This window comes from Diabrotica virgifera, chromosome 10 (genome assembly GCF_917563875.1).
Source record: "Diabrotica virgifera virgifera chromosome 10, PGI_DIABVI_V3a".
Taxonomy (NCBI): domain Eukaryota; kingdom Metazoa; phylum Arthropoda; class Insecta; order Coleoptera; family Chrysomelidae; genus Diabrotica; species Diabrotica virgifera.
In genome coordinates this window covers 6,279,582-6,295,523 of record NC_065452.1, presented here as the reverse complement: position 1 = coordinate 6,295,523, position 15,942 = coordinate 6,279,582, and the positions used below count along the sequence as shown (strand labels likewise).

General features: G+C 33.6%; 1 protein-coding gene across 1 annotated transcript in view; it reads right to left on the bottom strand.

The window, feature by feature from the left end:
• Positions 1 to 983: 983 nt before the first annotated feature.
• LOC114333958 (solute carrier family 12 member 8) overlaps positions 984 to 15,942 on the bottom strand; it is a 75,546-nt gene continuing 60,587 nt past the window's right edge. Inside the window, exons 9-10 of the mRNA XM_050641497.1 lie at positions 14,022 to 14,200; positions 984 to 6,766 (exon numbers count right to left, since the gene is read on the bottom strand). Of these exons, the coding sequence (XP_050497454.1) occupies positions 6,604 to 6,766; positions 14,022 to 14,200 (342 nt within the window). The 3' untranslated portion in view covers positions 984 to 6,603. The remainder of the gene's footprint in view (positions 6,767 to 14,021; positions 14,201 to 15,942) is intronic.

The window sequence follows — 15,942 nt, the reverse complement described above, 5'->3', positions numbered from 1 at the left end:
TATATATATATATATATATATATATATATATGAAAAAACAAAAAATGTAGATCTTTGAAACACACTCAGTGATCAAAAGATCCACAGGTACTGGTTTGGACGACCACTCGTACGAAAACAAACAAATGAAATAGAGAATGCGGAAAAATCCCCTTACGAACAATTCACACATCCACTACTTCGGAAAATTTTTTTTTTTTTTTAATTTAAAAAAAAAAAAATTTTTCCCATCCCGAAGTAGTGGAAGTGTGAATTGTTCGTAAGGGGATTTTTCCGCATTCTCTATTTCATTTGTTTGTTATATATATATATATATATATATATATATATATATATATATATATATATATATATATATATATATATATACTAGATATATATGTCTAATTATATCGGAGCAGTTATTAATGCAAAAGGAGGTCATACCCATTATTAAAGCATTCATTCTTAAATTTTTAATTGTCAAATACCCTTTTTGTGTTAGCAGTAAAAAAAATTCATTTGCTCGATTCAGTCATTTTAAAGCATATTAAATTATCTTTCAAACAGTATATTATCCCATTTTTTGACCCGAGTAAGAGTTTCTAAAAAAATTGAGGTCAAGTCAAAGGTTTAAAATGGGCCGATTTCTATGCACTTTAGTTTATATTCGTCATTTGGGATCTTCGTTATTACAGTCTGAATGTGTTCATTCATAGAAGTTTTCTATTGTGGTTGTATCTGTTGTTGTCAGGTGCATATAACGCTACTATCACATTCAAAGGTTTGGCATCCAGTTTGACTTTTACACTGACCATCCTTATATTTATCCTTAGGTTAAGGACCTCAAAAATTGGTGTTTCCTCAAGTTCTGTTTCTGCTTCTTTAAAGTATGGCAGTTTTATAAAAAATGGTAGTGTCTTGCGAAGAATTTTATTTTTTTGGCTGGTTCTAACCGGGAACAGATCTAAACAGGAGTAAGAAAAAGAAAGAAAATACTACAATTAATAAATTAGTTATTTAATAAAATTAATGTATTGCAAAAATACATTTACATATAATACAATAAAAAAGGCTGAATGTATACCATGATAATATTTGAAATGCTGGAGTTTTCATCTGACATATCACATAGCAGAAAAGGCAATCTCTTTTCAGTACATTTTTTTGCACAATTAAAACAGTTTATGTAGTTATATGTAATGAATTGTCTGTACGCGTTATTTTAATATTTTTCTCATGTAAACCAAAACAAAATCGGCCCCATGTTCAAATATTAAAGTCTGTCTTATTATATGGGCATTAAAAACTGAAAATAATAATCTCCAGATTGATGTCCAGTTGAACCAACAAATAAACAATTGATTTTTTGGATTGCCAAATTTGGTTTTATTTTAGAATTATATTGTACCAACCATTACTCAATCGGAACAGACAATTTTTGAATTGTCAAAAGTAAGCAACAAATTTTCTGCGGTTATTGGAATAATCAACTCTTTAACCTCACTTTTACACTGTTTATATTTTTTAGTGTTCTTAGTTTAGTTTTTAAAATACCACCATTATATATAATTTAAAAAAATGGATTTATCATCATCGTCTTTGAGTTCATCATCATCTGTTCAGATTGTTACATTGCTGGAAAATGGAACAAGCCAAAGGGATGTCGCAAGGCAAGATTATTGAATGTTAGTCGTTCAATTGTGCAGACAACTTACCAACTATCTCTTGAGACCGAGTTTCATTAACGGCGACCCGGCACGTATGCAAAAAGAAAGATAACAGTTATAAAAGATCACGGTCTCACTATTGCTGCATTGTAAAACCGGATGCAAACTGCTAAAATGCTCCAAAGCCATATTTAGCAAGTCCAAGGTGCAGTAATCAGCGTTTTACTGTTCGACAAAGAACAGAACAGGTTTTGATAGCTTGCAATACAGCAATGGGGCCATTACGTACTGCTGCTCACAAAAGACTTACATTTGCCCGCGAACACGTCAACTGGACAATAGACGATTGGGAAAAGTATTGGCTACAGAAGTGTAGAATGTCAATGTATGGTAAAGATGGTCGAAAGGCCCACAGAAGTGCTTGAAAACGTTATGCTGCCTGCACTCAGTCACACCGAGTTGCTTTTGGTGGTGGTTTTGGACGGGGATTTTTTTGAAGCACATACGGATCTCGTCTTGATTGAAAGGGACACATTAACAGCACACCGATACAAAACGGATATCCTACAACACCATAATATGATCTCATATTATGCTGGGTTTATTGGTAATGGTTTTCTGCTAATGCAACATAATGCGAGATCACACACGGTAAGGATTTCAGTGGCAACTTAAGCACATGGGACATCAAACTAATGTTGCGGTATAACGGCCACTATATCCCATTAATTTTTTTGTTACTACCCAACAAACGTAATGAGACATATTAAAAGTTATTTAATATTGTTAAAAAAATCTGTAACAACAATAGCGTTACATTAGACATTTGTGAAATTGTTGTCGATTTTGACAAAAGGTTCTACATAAGACTGTAGAACAAGTTTGGCCTTTGGCTCAAGTAATAGGCTGTCGATTTCATCTTTTGCAAGCATGGTATAGAAAAATTCAACAAATTGTTCTAACAGCTGTGTACAAAGATGAAAGCTCCGACGCGGGACGATGGCTAAGAATGACTTTTGCGCTTACCTTTCTAAATCCTGTTGAAGTGAGTGATTGTGTGATGGTACACGACAACCCTCACGGAATTTTCCTAATTTATTTGTTATAAAAATAAGGTCATAATATTATACTTGCAATTTGTATAATTTATTACGATAGTAGCAAAGTTGAAAGACTGCAAAGAAAGCACACGTCATTCTTAATGTACGTATAGTACTTCACCATATATGGTCATACATATTGGCACTGTTTTTAACTATAACAGATATAAATAGGAAGGTCGAGTACCTGAGACATCGTTGTTGTCGTTGCACTCTCTAACGCGTAGTCAGGGGATATAGTTACCGAGAAATGGGTTGTTCCCGACCTATCTCAAGGTCAACGTAATGTAATTGTACATTTAATTATATAAGAATAAAGTTTCTGTAAAAAGTTTAAGTTTGTTTGTTCGGGGTAGTGTCTTCGTCTAGCAACCTCCAACTTCACATGGCGATCCTGCCTTAAGTTAAAGGATGGAGTTTTCTGGTTCGCATATAGATTGAGGTATGCAGCTCTACACTTTTAGTATAATATTTTATGTTATATTTTGTTATATTTGATATACTTAACGGCAAAGATTCTCACAAAAGACACTATAGAACGAAGGAAAAATAAGCTAATCACAGATAAATGGGTCGAAAAACTCAGGACTATCACGGAACAGTTTAGGACGGTGCATAAAGTATACAAAGTTGACAGCTGTAAGGCAGCAGAAGACAAATTTATTGTAGATATTATTGCAAAAATTGGAGAAAAAATCGAAAAAGTCCAAACAGAACTACGGAAAAGACAAGTTGAACATAACAGCGACAAGATGGGAGAGAAATTCGAACTGAAAACAGCAGGGAACCTGATCCCTCACATAGGGAACACCGAAGAATCAATTAGAGCATTCATAGACGCAATTGAACTGTACGATGAATTTGATTTGCTCTCTATTGCACCTTCGGGCGATGAAAAAATTAAGATGTATTGCAATTATTTAATAGATAATTACATATTTGAGGAGTCACTATTCCCTTCTACAGTTTGGGCTGAAAACTCAGCAGAACTCACAAGGACTACCAATACTAGTGAATCTTTTCATAGACACTTTAACGATTCGTTTTACAAATCTCATCCAAACATTTTTGTTTTTGCTGATAAACTTGAAGAGTTTAAGATTGAAACATATGTAAAAATACATTTGTACATTTGAATGCCACAATTATTAACAGCAAAGTTAGAAATCGTAAAAATGTATTACAAAAATGATCGATTCATGTTAAAAACGAAATAAGTCGTTTGCATTTCATTAAATGTGTCTCATTTCACTGTGCGGTTTCATTATGACTTTTTTTGTGTCTTTTGAGAATGTGGAGATGCTATAGTCTGTTTAGCATGTAGGAATTAAGTAATGTAATAATTTTAATGAACAGATACACTAATTTTAACTTTATGTAATATATCAGAAATTATTCGATACCCAACAAGATGTTATTATTTATTGAACCCCTCATAAAATATTTTACTGGGGACCGAATTTACATATGCAGTGTCAGGTAGAAACAAAGTTTGGGACCCAATTTACTGGTTATTTTGGACGCAATCTTTCTTGGGACCGAATTTACGTATTCCCCCTTGTTTCACCAGAAAGTGTCCATTTTCAATAGGTGCTAGAGAAATGGTTTAACTTTGAACTACAGAATATTTACAAGCATACGTTTGGCGGAAGAGATATTACCACTATAATCAGCCGAAACCGTCTACAGTGGGCAGGACATGCAGCCCGGACACCGAAATTGAACATGATAAAAAAGAAAAAACAGTAAAATCCTGTATAAAAGGTATACTTAAATCCCTCAAAAGGGCCACATCAAAATCACAACATAACTAGTTTTCGACTGGTTTACCAGTCATCATCAGTGTTTACCTAAAATGATTATAACCTGATAAAATAATGCAAAGATATTGAAATTTTGACTACGGTTAAGAAAGTTATAGGTTATACTCACGTGCAATGTACATGCTAATCACCAAGATATTGTTTGACAAAAATATGTGGGTCAAAGCCCAGTAAAAGTTGTCCGTCAATGAAACATTGGTTTAAAATGTTATACATTTAATTACATATTTAAAACATATTTAATACATTGTTACATATTTAAAACAATAATAATAATTAATAATATATCTGGTACTAGCATCAATAATCCTTTTGCCATCTTCAGCCATCTAACCACTTTTATCTATTCATAACATACATATATGTTACTGATATCATCATCCACAGACATCCACATTTTACAAATTTTCATCTACATACATCCCACCACCATATTTCTACATATGGCTATTCTCATCCTACCTGTTCAATCTATCATTACCAACATATACCATTCATCTATAGTAAAACCAAATCAAAAGTCTAATTTTCTTTTTGGGTCTCGTTCATGTTCCTTTCTCGCTAATTTCCTCACAGACATCTCTTACCCCCCAGCCCCTATTATCATCATCCTATTACGGTTTTGGTTTTTGGACCCTTAGGGATCCGGGCAGCTTGCGAAGTCTTTAGGAATTAGTCGCCTAAGTTGCAGCTTGTGCTTTCTTAATGATACATCCCCCTAGATTATTTAAGACATTTTTACACCTCAGTCACCCCCATTGTGATCTGTTACACACTTACCTACACAAATTCCAACAGCTACCAATAAGTTAAATAAATTCGATAACTTTAAATCAACACAAAATTACTTTTTTAAATCTTAGATCTCTTGATAATAAGATTTTATTACTGAATTCAGTTCTTGAATACTAAACTTTTGTGTAATGTGGTTTGCCTAACTAACTCCACTAAAGTATACGTGAATAAAATTTTTAACTATAACAACGAATTTTAAATGATAATTTTCACAATGGAGTGTGTTGTTACATCATTTCTAATTTTAACAAGCTGTACACCTTAGTCTTTAAATATGACAGGTTAATTTTCAACTTCCTGTGGAACTGTCATTTCTGTCTTGTCCTTGTCATCGTTCGGAGGTCTCTATCCATTTCATTGTCACTTGCCGTCATACTTTTAACATGTGAACAAGTCATAACCAAAGCTCAGATGTTACCTGGTGCAGATTAGCCAAATATTTTAAACATCCTAGTTTGATGTAACATTTTAAACCAATGTTTCCTTGACGGACAACTTTTACTGGGCTTTGACCCACATATTTTTGTCAAACAATATCTTGGTGGTTAGCATGTACATTGCACGTGAGTATAACTTTCTTAACCGTAGTCAAAATTTCAATATCTTTGCATTATTTTATCAGGCTATATTCATTTTAGGTAAACACTGATGATGACTGGTAAACCAGTCGAAAACTAGATATGTTGTGATTTTGATGTGGCCCTTTTGAGGGATTTTAAATGTACCTTTTATATATGATTTTACTGTTTTTTGTATTATATGGTATACAGCCAACTACAGGAAAACTTTTTCCTTGTGGATTTATTATGATAAAAAGATTCTAACAGCACAACGGGTGAGAATGAGAAGACGGCGTAGATCAAAGCTGGAGTGGACAGACGGGGTAACACAGAATGCTGAAAAAAATCGATGTTGTCAACTGGAAAATCTAATTGTTTAGAAAATATAAGTACATATTTACACGCTCACATTATATTCAATATTTAAAAATTTATATAAAAAAATCGTCAAAATCACACCGAATCATAAGAAATATACAAATATTCACAGATTCACTGATCTGACTATATCGGATTTTTCATATAACTAACCATATACATCACATTTCAAGTGCGTAGCAGAAATTGTATTAATAAAAAAAATATAAAATCTTAGCAACTGATATTTGGCTTTTAGTACATTAAAAAACTATAAAATAAAAACTCCAGAAACTTCCAAGTATAACAGCCAAATGAATTAATCAACGATATTCACCAAATGACCGTGCACTGTGGCTGATTGATGATATCGTCTTCTATTTGAAAAGTCTTCATTGTCTTCATTTAACTGAGAAGAGGTCACGTCCAAGCCGGGATGAACTGGAGTGACGATGATTTGTTCGTAATCCGTGACACGCCTTCTGAAAAATAAAAAAATAAAATTTAGAAACAAGGACAACTTGCAGCTTAATGCTGCCGAGTTGCTAACCGAGTTCCCGGTTTTGACTTATTCTCTGGCCAGATTATAAAGCAGTTTCGGGTAAGTGCATTCAAAACGGGTTTAGAAAAAAGAAATCTACAAATACTGCTATTTCTGAATGTCTTCAATTTATTTATAAAGCATTAAATGATAAATTAAATGTATTGGGTCTTTTTTATGACCTTAGTCGTGCATTTGATACGGTTGATCGTGACCTCTTATTACAAAAATTGCAGGGTATTGGAGTACGTGGTATACCGTACAATTGGGCCCTATCTTATCTAAGTAATAGAACTCAAGTAGTCACAGTGGATAATGTAACGTCGAGGCCACTTCAATGTACGATGGGTGTACCTCAAGGCTCAATACTGGGACCTTTATTTTTCATTATATTTGTAAGTGACCTAAACACGTTTTGTTCAATGCCAGATAAAATTGTTCAGTATGCTGATGATACCAATATTCTCATGTCTCACAGTGAACCCATATAACTGGTGGAAAATACCAATTTTGCGTCTGCTGAATTTAGCACATATTGTAAAAATAAGGACTCAAGCTCAACGTAACAAAAACACATTTTATGCGTTTCTTACCAAAAAACCTAACTCCAAATTCCGACTTTTATTTAAGTGTGGATGGCAAATCAGTAGAAAGTTATACTACAACGAAATTTTTGGGGGTAACAATAGATCATAAAGTTACATGGGAGACTCACGTGAATCATGTATCAGCAAAGTTAAGTACATGTAGCTATAAAATGCGTAATTTAAGAGAAACTGTCTCATTTGATATATTGCGAATGATTTACTTTAGTTTAGTCCAGTCTGTACTTCAGTATGGCTTAATATTTTGGGGTTGCTCATCTCATTTTGAACGGGCATGTATAGTAGGGTGGTGCGAAAAAAGTCAAGTTGATAATCCAGTATCGCTATAGTGCGGAAAAGTTGCGATTGGTAATTACAAGAAAAACAAAACAAAAATTATTCAAACGGGACTTTATCTTCCGATCCCGCAACGGACCTGAAGATTATGAAAAAATGAAATTTTACCTTTTTTTCGGAAATTGTTATTTATTCCCCCTGTACATTTTATTTATCGCTATAGTAAAATTTATTTACAGTTTGCATGATTGAGTAATAAAAACAATAGTTTTACGCACTTTACGAATATCTTCTGATCCCGCAAGGTCAATCAAAATCTATAAAAATTTGAAATTGTTGATGATTTTGATAAATTAAAAAACATTTAGTTATCTCATTTTTCTGTTGCATTGTGAAGCTCTTCGCTTGTTTAGATATTGTATAATAATATTTAAACGACCCACAACTCACAACAAGAAAGTGGTTGCACTTTTTACTCCACCCACACCCTTCTCTCCATAAACCAATGAGTGTGTGTTTTTTACATTATTTACATAGTACATTTCTTTTTCATTTGTTTGTGTCCAGCTTTTAAACGTCAACTTTGAATTTTGATTTGGTGGTAAAATCTGGCAGCATGGACCTTGATTTAAGGGTTGCCTTGATGAATCCATCTCTTGATTGGGTCCCACATACATTAGACGATACTTCCGTGACCAACTCTACGTACCGCTAGACAGCTTGCGTATTAATGCGTATGGCAGAGATGGTTTTGTACATTACAGTCTGGTGTGTTGCCTGATATAATGTAGCAATTTAGATCTTCATTTGAAACGCTTTGAAGAACTGGTGGAGAAGATAGTTTTGTAACATTCCAATCTAATATTTCAGTGTAGTCCTGTGCTTCAAAATTTAAAGTAGGAGGGATGAAATTTCTAATACGTTTGTCCTTGGCTTTAATCTATCCGGCTTTTAACACCCTCCTTAGCCCTAGCTCTCTAATGTGTTTCCTTTCTCCCTAGTACTTGAAATTTTGAAGCACGGTACTAAACTGAAATAATAGACTGGAATATAATGTTGCAAAACCATTGCAGACTGTTGCAAAACTATCTTCTCCACCACTTCTTCGAAGTGTCAAATGAAGATATAAGTTCTTGCATTACATCGGGCGACATACCAGACTGGAATGTACAAAACTATCCCTGACACACGCAAGCTGATGAGAGGTGCCTAAAGTTGGTCACGGAAGCATCGTCTAATGCAGGGGAGGCAAACCCGTCGATCGCGACCCCTAGGTCAGTCGATCGATGACAAGAAAAAATTATCTACCTACCTACCTATTCCCGTCCTAAATATTACGAAAATTCCTAGTCGGTAGATCGCAGAGAATTAGAAAGGCAGACAGTAGATCTCGTGTCCGATTAAGTTGGTCACCCCTGCTCATGTGGGCCCCAATCAAGAGATGGATTCATAAGGGTAACACTTAAATCAAGGTCCATGCTGCCAGATTCTACCACCAAATCACAATACAAAGTTGACGTTTAAAAGCTGGATACAAACATGAAAAGAAAATTTACTATGTAAATAATGTAAAAATCACACTTATTGGTTGGTTGGAGAGAAGAGTGTGTGTGGAGCTATAAGTGCAACCACCTCCTCGTTGTGAGTTCTGGGTTGTTTAAGTATTGTCATACAATATATAAACAAGCGAAAAACTTCACAATGTAGGAGAAAAATGAGATAACTAAATGTTTTTAAATTTATCAAAATCTTCGAAAATTTCAAATTTTTATAGATTTTGATGGACCTTGCGGGATCGGAAGATATTCGTTAGATGCGTAAAACTGTTGTTTTTATTACTCAACCATGCAAACTGTAAATAAATTTTACTATAGCGATAAATAAAACGTACATGGAGGATTAATAAAAATTTCCGAAAAAAAGGTAAAATTTCATTTTTTTCATAATCTTTAGGCCCGTTGCGGGGTGGGTTGTGATTGCGCGCAGCGGTCAAATACCTCCTGGGGTACTGAAATTTACCTTTAAGAGGGTTGCTGTGATTGCGCGCAACGGAAGGATTAAGGCAGGTAAACAAAACGGTATATTGTGATTGCGCGCAGCGGTATATATCAGCAGCTCTAATACCCGAAAGTTAGGTTTGGACCGAAGGGTTAGGTCTTCCTCCTTTGAAAATTGTACTGTATAATATATAACATATATAATATATTAATTTCTTAATTAATTATGTGCAATTAAATAGCTTACATTTACAAAAAAAAATTAAAAGTATTAATTATGAAAGAACATTAAAATATGTAACAAATTTGATAGAGAAATTTAAAAATAAAGAAATATTCAGAATAGAATTTGTTAAAACTATATGTTATAAGGCATGTTCAAATTAAATGTCTACAATATGTACATTATTTAATACAATAAAGATTAATTATAAAAGAAACACTATTTATCACTTGTTATTATCTTAATTTTTTAAAATTAGCAAAATTTCCGCTAAAAACGGATAAGAAGTAAATAAAACTTCCGTTTACTATAATTTACAACTTTGCGCGCAATCACAGCATACCTTTTTAAAGACGTGCGCGCAATTGCACAATTGGCTTAGACACCCTGTTGAGAACCCTGACCGCTGCGCGCAATTGCAATCTGCCCCCGTTGCGGGATCGGAAGATGAAATCCGATTTTAATAATTTTTGTTTTGTTTTTCTTGTAATTACCAATCGCAACTTTTCCGCACTATAGCGATACGGGATTATCAATTTGACTTTTTTCGCACCACCCTAATGTATAGCTCAAAAGAAAGTTTTAAGAAGTATGTATGGCGTTCCATTTTCGGATAGTTGCAAGCCACTATTTAAGAAGTCTAATATTTTAACACTACCTGGCCTTTTAATTTTCCAATTAATATTGCACATTGAGGAAAACAAACTTAAGTTTGGCAGAAATGGGGACATTCACTCACATGATACTAGAGGTAAATCAAATTTTCGACAACCTTTCTCTAGATTAGGTATATCCCAACATGCACCTGAATATATTGGAATAAAATGTTACAATAAAATAGTCAATATATTAAATCTCAGTAATTCTTCACATAAAGGTTTTCGCCAAACTGTGTATTCATTTTTAATGGACAACACATTCTATAGTATTGATGGATTTTTAAATTTTTAACATTTTTGCAACAACAGTTCTAAATTTTTATTTGTAACTTTTATTTCTTATTTATTTTATTGTAATCACTGTTTTATTTTAATCATATGTATTTTACTATACCGGGTGTCCACTTATATTTTCCCCCATTTTAACTGCCTATAACTTCTAAACGGCTCAAGATAAAAATATGCGGTTTTCACTGAAATGTTTTATTTTAGTAAAAGTTTTGTTTGAATGGATTGTATTTTTTATATCGCTTTCAAATACGAAATAAAATATGGCGGATTTTTGAAAAAAACGTTGTTGACTTTTTTTAATGGAACACCCAGTATATTCTTTTGTAAATTGAAAGAAAGGCCATTCACCTATCTAGCGATAAAAAGTTTTTCAAAATCGGTTGTCAAATCACTGAGTAATTAATTTTTAAAATGAGAGGTGCAACGTGGATATCACATACCTAAATAACATAACTAACCAAGTTACGTGATTTCCACATTGCATCTCTCATTTTAAAAATTAATTGCTCAGTCATTTGACAACCGATTTTAAAAATTTTTATATCACTGGATAGATAAATGACCGTTTTTTCAAGTTTTTAGGTAAGTGACCATTTTTTATATCGCTTTTAAATAAAAAATGGCGGATTTTTGAAAAAAAAACGTTGTTGACTTTTTTTATTAAGACACCCAGTATATTTTTTTTGTATCTTGAAAAAACGGTCATTTACCTATCCAGCGATATAAAAATTTTTAAAATCGGTTGCCAAATGACTGAGCAATTAATTTTTAAAATGAGAGATGCAATGTGGAAATCACATAACATAATATCATTTTGCTCAGTTATGTTATTTAGGTATGTGATATCCACGTTGCACCCCTCATTTTAAAAATTAATTACTCAGTGATTTGACAACCGATTTTGAAAAACTTTATATCGCTGGATAGGTGAATGATCTTTCTTTCAATTTCCAAAAAAATATTCTGGGTGTTCCATTAAAAAAAAGTCAACAACGTTTTTTTAAAAAATCCGCCATTTTTTTTTCGTATTTGAAAGCGATATAAAAAATTCAATCAATTCAGGCAAAACTTTTACTAAAATAAAACATTTCAGCGAAAACCGCATATTTCTATCTTGAGCCGTTTAGAAGTTATAGGCAGTTAACATTGAGCAAAATAAGTGGAAACCCGGTATATTGTATTCTATTGTACTAAACCTTTGACTAGTCCGATAAGATTTATACATTTTTTTTTTTGTAAGAATTGTGTAAACTTTGTGGATGAATAAATTCTATCTATCTAACTAATAACTTTTATATTATGTATCTATAATTCTGCTTTTAACGGCGAGGCTTTGATAGACTGGAGCGAAGGGGCTGGCACGTATTTAGTCTTTGACGCTAAAGATAGGGGAACTTTTCGATCTGCAGCCTGGAGGCGAGATTACAACCCAGACCTATGCTTTGTCTCCACAAACGAAAACAATCAACCCCTGGCAGCTTCACGTACAGTGCTCCCAGATTTTCCACATAGCCAACATAGACCAGTTGTAGGTAATAGAAGTTGGCATCAAAATACCAATAATAACATCTTTCCCTCAACCTAGGTGGAACTTTAAAAAAGCAGACTGGGCGACTTTTACTGCGAGATTGGACAAATGTCTCGGATGGATAACCTCAACACGTACAAACTATATGAGATTTGTTGGTGCGGTTATATCTACAGCGAAGAAAACTATACCCAGACGATATCGTAGAGATTATGTCGTAGGATGGGATGAAAAATGCGAAAAATTGTAACAAGAATACAACGAAAGCCAAGACCTAGAAATTGCGGACGAACTGCTGCACAGTTTGGATGCAGCCAGACGGCAAAAATGGATGGAAACTGTGGAAAAACTAGACTTTAGTAAATCAAGCAGAAAAGCGTGGTTCTTACTTAGAAAACTTAGTAGTAGCAGACACTCAACTAGAGACAAAGTACCAATAGTTCCCAACAGAGTGGCCTCCCACATTGTAGCAAACTCAAGGGCACCTAGAGATCGTGACCACACCACCAAATTAAAACAAGAATTAAAAATACTAAAGTCTGCATGCCCGCCTACATCTGAATACTCTGACGAGTTTACTCCAGAAGAAATTACCTCAGCAATATCAGAAATTAAGTCTGGAAAGGCACCCGGCTCCGATAAAATACATCCAGAATTTTTACTCCATTGTGGCAAATATGCTAGGAAATGGCTGGCTGATTTCTACACAGATATTTTAAAATCAGGAGAAATCCCCCATTCTCTTAAAAAGGTCCATTATAGCCATATTGAAACCAGAAAAAGTAAATGATCAACCCCAAAACTACCGACCGATTGCACTGCTGAGCTGTGTCTATAAACTGTTGGAACGCTTAATCCACAACAGAATTAGTAACAACATATTGGGGGTGATACCTATTGAGCAAGCAGGGTTCAGACCTAACCGCAGCTGCACAGATCAGATCCTATCCCTAACAACACATATTGAAGCAGGTTTTTAAGGAAAGCAAAAAACATCCGTTGCTTGCATTCACCTATCAGCTGCATACGACACCGTCTGGAGACAAGGACTAATCTGCAAACTGATTCGTGCCATCCCATGCCAAAAGGTAACCAAACTCATTGATAGCATGCTCACCGACAGACCTTTTCACGTCACAATGGGCAACGTAAGAAGTGTTCAAATGAAGCTCAGCAATGGACTGCCACAGGGATCTGTTTTGGCACCCTTACTCTTTAATTTCTACATCGCGGACCTACCTAGGACAACTTCGCAGAAATTTGGCTACGCTGACGATTGGGCCATTGCAGTAAGACATAATAACATGAATGTTACAGAAACAATACTGACGGATGACCTTGCTGTTATGGGTGAATATTTTCGCAAATGGAGGCTACGGCCCAATGCAACGAAAACTGAAGTGTGCTGTTTCCATCTGAATAATGCCCAAGCCAACAAAAAACTCTCCATTCACTCATAACTCAACACCAAAATATCTTGGAGTGACCAAAATATCTTGGAGTTTGGGTGTGTGTATTTAACAAAATAAATGCTTATTGTCCATGTGGACAGATTGTTGTTATCAATGGAGTTAAAAAAGAACATACTAAGCTACGAAATAAAATGTATATGCTTACCCCATGCATCTGAGTATTAGACTCTTTAGCCACCTGAAAAAGTGGAACTCGAAGGCTAGTCCTGGTTTAACAGCAGGGTTAGCTGTTCCTATATACAACCACACTAAAAAGACTACACTCATACAAGCGAGAGCATAGTACCAGTTAACTAGCAGCATTATTACTATCTTGAAGGCCGCCTGAAAATAAAATTATTTGCGTTACAGTGCTTTTCTTTTGTATTATAATTATTAAATCAATTATAATAGTATATTATTCAACGAGCATGTAATGATGGCTATTACTCACGATGATGAAGTTTGCGACACGAGCCGTTGGCGAGTGTCGTAATTCATCAGAGTGAGTAATAGCCATTACATGCAAGTAGAATACTATACTTTTTCTACGACCTTTTTTATTTGGATTAGTAGAAAAATATAATTATCAACTACTAACATTAGTTAAAACGAAATATTTTATTTTTCATAAGAAAATATATTTTATATAAGTATGGCAACACTGTTAGAATTACAGTCGTTGAGCTTATGAAACAATAAACAGTTGTCATTATGTCATGGAATGGCGATGGCTATTAAAAATAAGACATATTTTAAGGCAATTACATGAAAAAGAACGTGTGCTCTCAATTAAAATCTATTGTACAATGAACAGTAAGTAAAACAGAATTCATTAATATGAATTTCATATCCGTAAGTCCTTTTACGAAATTAATACCGATTGTTTATTGTTTACCTTTTTATAACGTCAATGTTAAAATGTCAAATGTTGAAATTTAAACGTAAAAAATATACTAACCCATTGTTAAAGTTAAAAATCCTTTAAACATTTTTCAAATTTAATTGTTCATATAAATTACAATGAATATTTTATTAAATAAACAAGTTTAAGTAATTTTATTTGCTAATAGGTATATTAAGGGCCGGTTGTTCGAACGCTAATCAACATTGATCACTATCAAATACTTAATTCCTGTCACAACTGTCAATGTCAACTATGGTTGGGTTGCCGAAAACATAATTATTGATGACAATTATGAAATTAGTTAATCAATTATGTTAATAATTGTTATGTTAATTGACTAACTAATCTCATAATTATAATTAACTATGTTTTCAGCAACCCAACCAAAGTTGACATTGACAGTTGTGACAGTAATTAAATATTTGATAGTGATCAATGTTGATTAGCGTTCGAACAACCGGCCCTTAAAGTGCCATGCACCACTTGAATCTAACTTCAACCCGTGAGTAATGACCCGCGAGTAACTTCAGCCCGTGAGTAATGAATTATTACTCACGGGTAAAGTAATGGGTGTTATCTATTCAAAAATAGTGAATAATAAGTATATTATTAAACGGTCGTAGAAAAACAGTATTATCAATAACTTTCATCTAGTGAACAGAGTTTCTTATTTCGTCTGTTGACACAGGCGTCAATTCAGATCCTTAGTTGACTAATCTTTTTTTCCTGAACTTTTATCTTTTGTTATCATCATGTTACTCATTATGATTTTGTTGACTGTATAATTTTGTATAGAAATCTTCTACTACTCTTAGTAATTCATCTCTTTTGGAGATGATATTTCCATCTTTATACATACTTTAATTAATTTCATTGTTTTTGAAGTTATACTTCTTTAGGCGCGATCGAGAGTGAATTTTTATTATTCTGGGCGCATGCGCACACAGACAGTATAAAGTTCGTTGCTAATCTTTCGTGAATCTGATATTTTTATCAAGTATTTTTGTGGTCAAGGTCAAATGATACTCTTACACAAAAATGTCTGTTCCAAAATACTGGTTTGGAAATCCTTGTTATCATTCGTTAAATTATTATAGATAACTAAGCATAACGATAAATGATAACATTATTTGTATTTTTGTTAGATTTATTTATAATTATTAAAATGACATTTAACCTA